Source organism: Larimichthys crocea, chromosome XXII (genome assembly GCF_000972845.2).
Source record: "Larimichthys crocea isolate SSNF chromosome XXII, L_crocea_2.0, whole genome shotgun sequence".
In the NCBI taxonomy this organism is placed as follows: domain Eukaryota; kingdom Metazoa; phylum Chordata; class Actinopteri; family Sciaenidae; genus Larimichthys; species Larimichthys crocea.
In genome coordinates, this window is record NC_040032.1 from 22,388,666 (window position 1) to 22,394,524 (window position 5,859).

The 5,859-nt window shown below is 37.2% G+C and overlaps 1 protein-coding gene across 1 annotated transcript; it reads left to right on the plus strand.

Annotated features, from left to right (window-relative positions):
* The first annotated feature begins 2,743 nt into the window (after positions 1 to 2,743).
* LOC113744373 (olfactory receptor 2K2-like) lies at positions 2,744 to 4,530 on the plus strand. The gene is made up of 3 exons (XM_027273758.1): positions 2,744 to 3,105; positions 3,743 to 3,969; positions 4,175 to 4,530. Exons 1-3 carry the CDS (start codon positions 2,744 to 2,746, stop codon positions 4,528 to 4,530), a joined length of 945 nt encoding a protein of 314 aa, XP_027129559.1.
* The last annotated feature ends 1,329 nt before the right edge of the window (positions 4,531 to 5,859 follow it).

A 5,859-nucleotide genomic window follows, 5' to 3' on the forward strand; every position in this document is an offset into this window, starting at 1 on the left:
ATGAGCGTTAATGTTTCTGATCATTAATGAGCTTTGTTGTGAGCTGCTTCCTAACAAAACACTTATTAACAGTTTCTGATGGTAATTAGAGCCCTGGGAGCAAAGAGAGAGGCCCACTAATAGATGTTTATCAGAGCTCAGAGGATAACAGTGATTACAAGAGCTAATGAAAGCTCCTGGGATCTAGAGGGACTCATGTCTCTATCAATGAATCATGAACTTTTGGCTACTGGTTTTCAAACTTCCATGCTTTGGTCCACAGCACAAAAACTCAGAGACTGCTGGCCAGATTTTGATTAAATTTGCTATAGATATCTATGGTCCCATAATAATTTAGGTGAAAGCCAACTTTCCTCTAGTGCAATCATGAGCTTTTTAAACATTCGACATAAGACATATCATGATTTAACCAAAAGACTGACATGAAACTTCAATGAGCCTACATTTTGTACTTTTTGTCTGGGTACTTTTGTTTGGGTTCAACCCCTTAATTCCAGTAAAAGGAAGTGTTAATTGTTCTGCATATCACAATATTGTAAGAAAAACCCTTTTCTATTTTAGAATGATAATTCTGCCATGCACAAAGACAAAGAAATAGGTTTACAGTCTGTGCCTGCACAGAGCCCTGACCTCAACCCCATACCAGCACCAATGTGATGACAGCTAGGCCAGCCAGGTTGGTAAATCAGGTGAAAAGCTTTTCCACAACACAACACAATGGTCTGCTGAGAGAGGACTGGTGTATGGACAAGAGTCTCTTCAGAAAACAAGCTCCCTGTCCGTCACCCCCTGAGTGCCTCACTGCAGATTTTAATTCTATTAACCTGCTGGTCACTGAGACACCTGGGAACTTAGAGGCCTCAAAGACACTCATTATGGCCCATTAGTAACACTGGTATATAAGAACCACAACAGACATACAAACTAAGGCACTAACTTCATTAAAAAGTATTCCTATTTGACTCCATGAAGTTAGAGATACCTGAGAGTCTGGAAGAAAGTAAGAGATTGATTTTGCAGGTAAGGTGTTGCCCAAACTCACACAAGGGGTTTCTTCTGTTTTTATTATCTCGACTCTTCCCTTCACTGACTGCAAAAACATTTTTGCAAGAATTGAAAGATTTTTTTAGAGCGATGTTTTCACTCTGAATCCACTGTTACAGTTATTATGAATCTAAAAATGTAACACATCCTCAGATGGCACTCAAAAGTATTCAAAAATCAAACAGAAGAGTAAAGAAGTCTGAAAACATGACTTTTTGATTAATACTGGTTGAAAACGTATCAGAGCAATTTTGAAGTGGCTGAAACATGTCAGATGAGTTCAGAAAATGACATGACTAACTTTGAAACACTCTGAGCGAGATTAACTAATCTCTATCTCTCTGCTAGGGGTGCAGGGATATGCTCAGGGTGGCCTCAGCGTGTCATCAAGCCACCCTTTAGAACCGCCCAAAAAATTCTGGACTGCTTTAACGTCTAACTCTTTAAGTCTTTTCACATTTGCACACACATCACATGTCAGCAATTGTTTTCCAACATATATATTGAAAGAAATCTCGGAATTGACACATACTTCAATGTTTTGATGTGCTGCTTTGAGGTGATAGTAGTAGTAGTATAAGAGAGCAATAAAGTCCACATACCTAACCAAAGTGTGACTATTTCACAACATAAAGTCCCCATGGAATGGAAAGCAGAGAACTATGTGCTTCTGCATATTTACCCCCTCACTGCTATAGTTAAAAAAAAAAACCCACTGAATACAGTAATCAGTGAAGCCCAGTCATAGATGCATGTAGCTGCCTTTAGAAACACTCTGTATCAAACAGGAATCACTCCACTCTGGCTGCGTCATAAATGAGAAAGTGTTTCATTGGAGGCAACAAATACTGTTATCATGGTCATAAAACTGGATAAACTTCAGTTCACTTTTTGAGGGTGTCCTTGTGGCACGTGGAATGAACATCCTGTCCCTTCATTTCCTGGCATCTCTCAGCTATCAAATAAAGACATAAAATAAAATATAAGCATAAATTTAAGTTCGATTCAGATCTACGAAGGCAGCCCAACAAAAAACGTTATCTTTAAGACAGAATGTTATGTTTTGAGAGAGTATGAGAGTAGTATGTGCATAAAATTACTACACATCATATTATTACAGGTTAGGTTATATTTCCTCTGTCAATGTAGACAGGAATAACCTCAGGTCATTACTATGAAGTTGTTCACATCCTTCCATAATCATCCAGGTGGGAACTAAACTTTCTGTTCACTGTGGAAATAAACAACATATTCCCAGGAACAAATTCTTTTCTAATCACAGCCAAACATTCAAAGCTGCAGAGGGCGGGCAATGTGTCAACGGTTACGTTGACTGAGGGCAAAGTAAAATCATAAAGAGCAAACACGCCCTTCCCGACAAGTCAGAGCATCATCAACACTTTGACGAGAAGACAGGACAGAACGCTTTAGGCTGCTCACAACAACTTTATAGTGATCAATAGACATTATCCTCAGTTCTTTTATCTTTTGTTATTAAGAATCACATATTTTCATAGGTACCAATGTGTGTCTATTTCATTTCAAAAATTAGAAAGAGAAAAATTTCAATGTCATTGTTTTAGATTTGTGTGTTTAACAACTGTTTTCAAGTGTTTATAGTAATGTGTGGTTATAAATCTAATATTAGGGTTTTGATATACTTTTACAGAACTGTATTGCTATGATGGAGAACGAAACAATGATAACACCTCTCAAACAGCCTATAGTGTTCGAACTGGAGGGCTTCCATGTACCGCCAGGCTACAGCTCTTTCCTGTTCTTCCTGGCTCTGCTGAACTACATGCTGACACTCCTGGGGAATGGCGTGGTGGCGTGCATCATTGTGATAGACAAGAACCTACACAGACCCATGTTTGTGTTAATTTGTCACCTGGTTGCCTGTGATCTGATAGGAGCCACTGCGGTGCTGCCTCGCCTCATGGTGCACTTCTTGACGGGGCAGAAAAAGATAGCCTACCTCACAGCTATCGCTCAAGGCTTCTGTGTGCACATGTACGGCGTTGCAGTGCAAACTATACTGGGTGCAATGGCCTATGACAGGTATCAAAATGCATCAGCATATTACATCTGTCACAGATTCTTCTAATGTTATGCATAAAAGGTACAGATTGATTCAGACAGATTAAAATATCTCTTTTTTTAAAGATCAGATTTAAACCGTTTACTGTAATGTCAGACTGCTATTATTTTGTTTCTGGGTATTAAAAAGTTATGAAATCTTATTAATGGATCACTTTGTTGATCCAGAGAAGAGCTCCCCTTATTCATACATTAAATTCAATTTCAATTCAGTTTTATTTATATATTTAGTTATCTCATGACACTTTTCATACAGAGCAGATCTAGACCGTAGTCTTCATAATATTATTTACAGAGACCCAACAATTCCACATTGTGTCTTTTATTTTAAAGAATTCCTTAATGTTTAGTATGATTTGCCCAAAATACACAAAACAGCAGTATAATATGGATGATTATGTAAAACCATCCTCCTCCAGTCAGACTACCTTATTTGTTGATTTTGATTTTTTAGTCAGATTTATGTGTTTATACGAGCAAAGCCTAAATAAGAGTAACTTTAAGATATTTTTATTGCATACAAAAACAAATACAAACAGCTTGAGATACTGAGATTAAAATCTAAGGATTGTTTTTATGTCTTTAACTCCTTTTGTAGGTACATTGCTGTCTGTCAACCACTCAGATATCCTGTCATTATGACCTCGGCTCGCCTGCACTCCTGCTGTGCCCTGGCCTGGATCATTGCTGTGCTGTGCATTAGTTTGCTTTTCAGCTTCCACATGAATGTCCCACTGTGTGGAAATACCATCCAACACGTATACTGTAGCAACCGTGGCATCCTGAACTTGGCCTGCGGTCCCACCCCCTTAAGTAATATCTATGGTGAGCGCACTCATTTAAAATTAAGTTACACACAGTTTTTTACTCGTAGAAGAAAAGAGTAAAAAAAACTAACAACACTAGTGCTCACACAATGGACATTACAATACACCTTTTAAAAATGTAATTTAATATATCTTACATGCGATCACTGTCCTCTTCCTGTGAGGTTTACATGATACTTAATTTTTTTTCTATGTTTTTCTAGGTCTGTCCATGACTTGGTGTGTGAGTACAAGCATCTTCCTGATAATTGCTTTTTCGTACTTCAGGATCCTGCATGCTTCAGTAAAACAAGGCAGAGGTGACAGCGTCATCCGCAGCAAGGCCTTTCAGACATGCGCATCGCACCTTGTCGTGTATGTGCTTTATGAAATAGCTGCAATGATCATAATTGTGACTTTTAGGTTTCCCTCGGTCTCCCAAAATATTAAGAAGTTTTCTAGCATCCTGTTTATCATCATTCCACCAGCCATCAATCCCATTATTTACGGACTGGTCAGTAAAGAGCTACGTGCTAGCATTGTCAAGCATTTTAGCATACAAGTCTGTCACAAAAAATGATTTAATGTCTTTAAATTATCATATTCCTGTAGCACATCGCATTATCAAAAATTATTTAGGTTTTCGGGCATATTCAAGCTCTAGTGGTCTGAGGTGCAAAGCATGTAATTGCTATGTGTGTTGGTTCTGGCTCAGGAACTTTGCTGCATGTCATCCCTCTCGCTCTTTCACTTGTTGTTTCTGATGATTGAATTTGTGTTACTGAAAACTATTAAAAATTACTTTTGAAAATTAACATGACAATATGTCTTTACTGTTGTGTTGTTAATAAAATATTCAAATGTTTAGAGAAAGGTATGTGGATCCTGGTGTACAAGGTGCGATGGGGATAAAGACTTTATTGTTATTTGGATTAACCTAAACAATGGCTGAGCTGTTGTATTGGATACTATTAAATTGTTCAGGTGTCCCTAACAGTATTATGCAACACTTTGGAGACAAACTGACTAAAAGTTTAAATCATCTAATCATTCTTTTAATTATGATTTTATGCTTTTTATAGTATATATTTATAAACTATATGTTTATATATTGTTTTATGTATCTCTATGGTTGAAAGAAAGAAGTAAAATATCATTACAGGCCCAAACTTTTAAGCAGTATATATTAAAACAATATTACACTTGAGGTTGTGTACTGCATATCAGTATGGCTGTGCAAGGCCACAGGCCGTGTGCTAAAATTATAACAGTATTCAGTACAACATCGCGATCATCAACGAGTGTGATATTGCTTTAATACAACAGTTCTCCAAGCTCCATTTATTACTTGCAACAGATTCCGCCAAACAAATATTTCTGATCCTGGTTGGAAATATATTACCAAATGAATGAAAGGGATTATTTTAGAGATGTATTATTCTTGAACTTTCTGAAAGTTTTGTTATCTTTGGATTTTATTTAATATTAGTGCTTATTTCTACTTATTTCACTTTGATGTCTTAATGTTACATCACATATAAGTCTAATTGAGTCCCTTAATCTATAAAGTTGATCTTCATTGCTGCTGCTGCTGTTGTCATAACTAAAGACTGATTAACCAAATCATAAAGTGGGTATTATAACATTCAAAGAATACTTGACAAAAACCTTCACCGGCCTATGTACCTCCTATTTTGCAACTTGTCAGGTAGTGACATAATTGGATGTACAAATATTTTGCTCTGTTGGCTTGCAGATATTTTTTTTTTCAACCGCCGTCTGAGCATCTCATCAGACATACATACTACATCATATCAATCAACACATGGGACATGAACAGGGGCATGAACAGGGTGAGCCCATGCATCAGGCGGTAGCATAGCGAAGTAGTTTGAGAGTTATATGAATG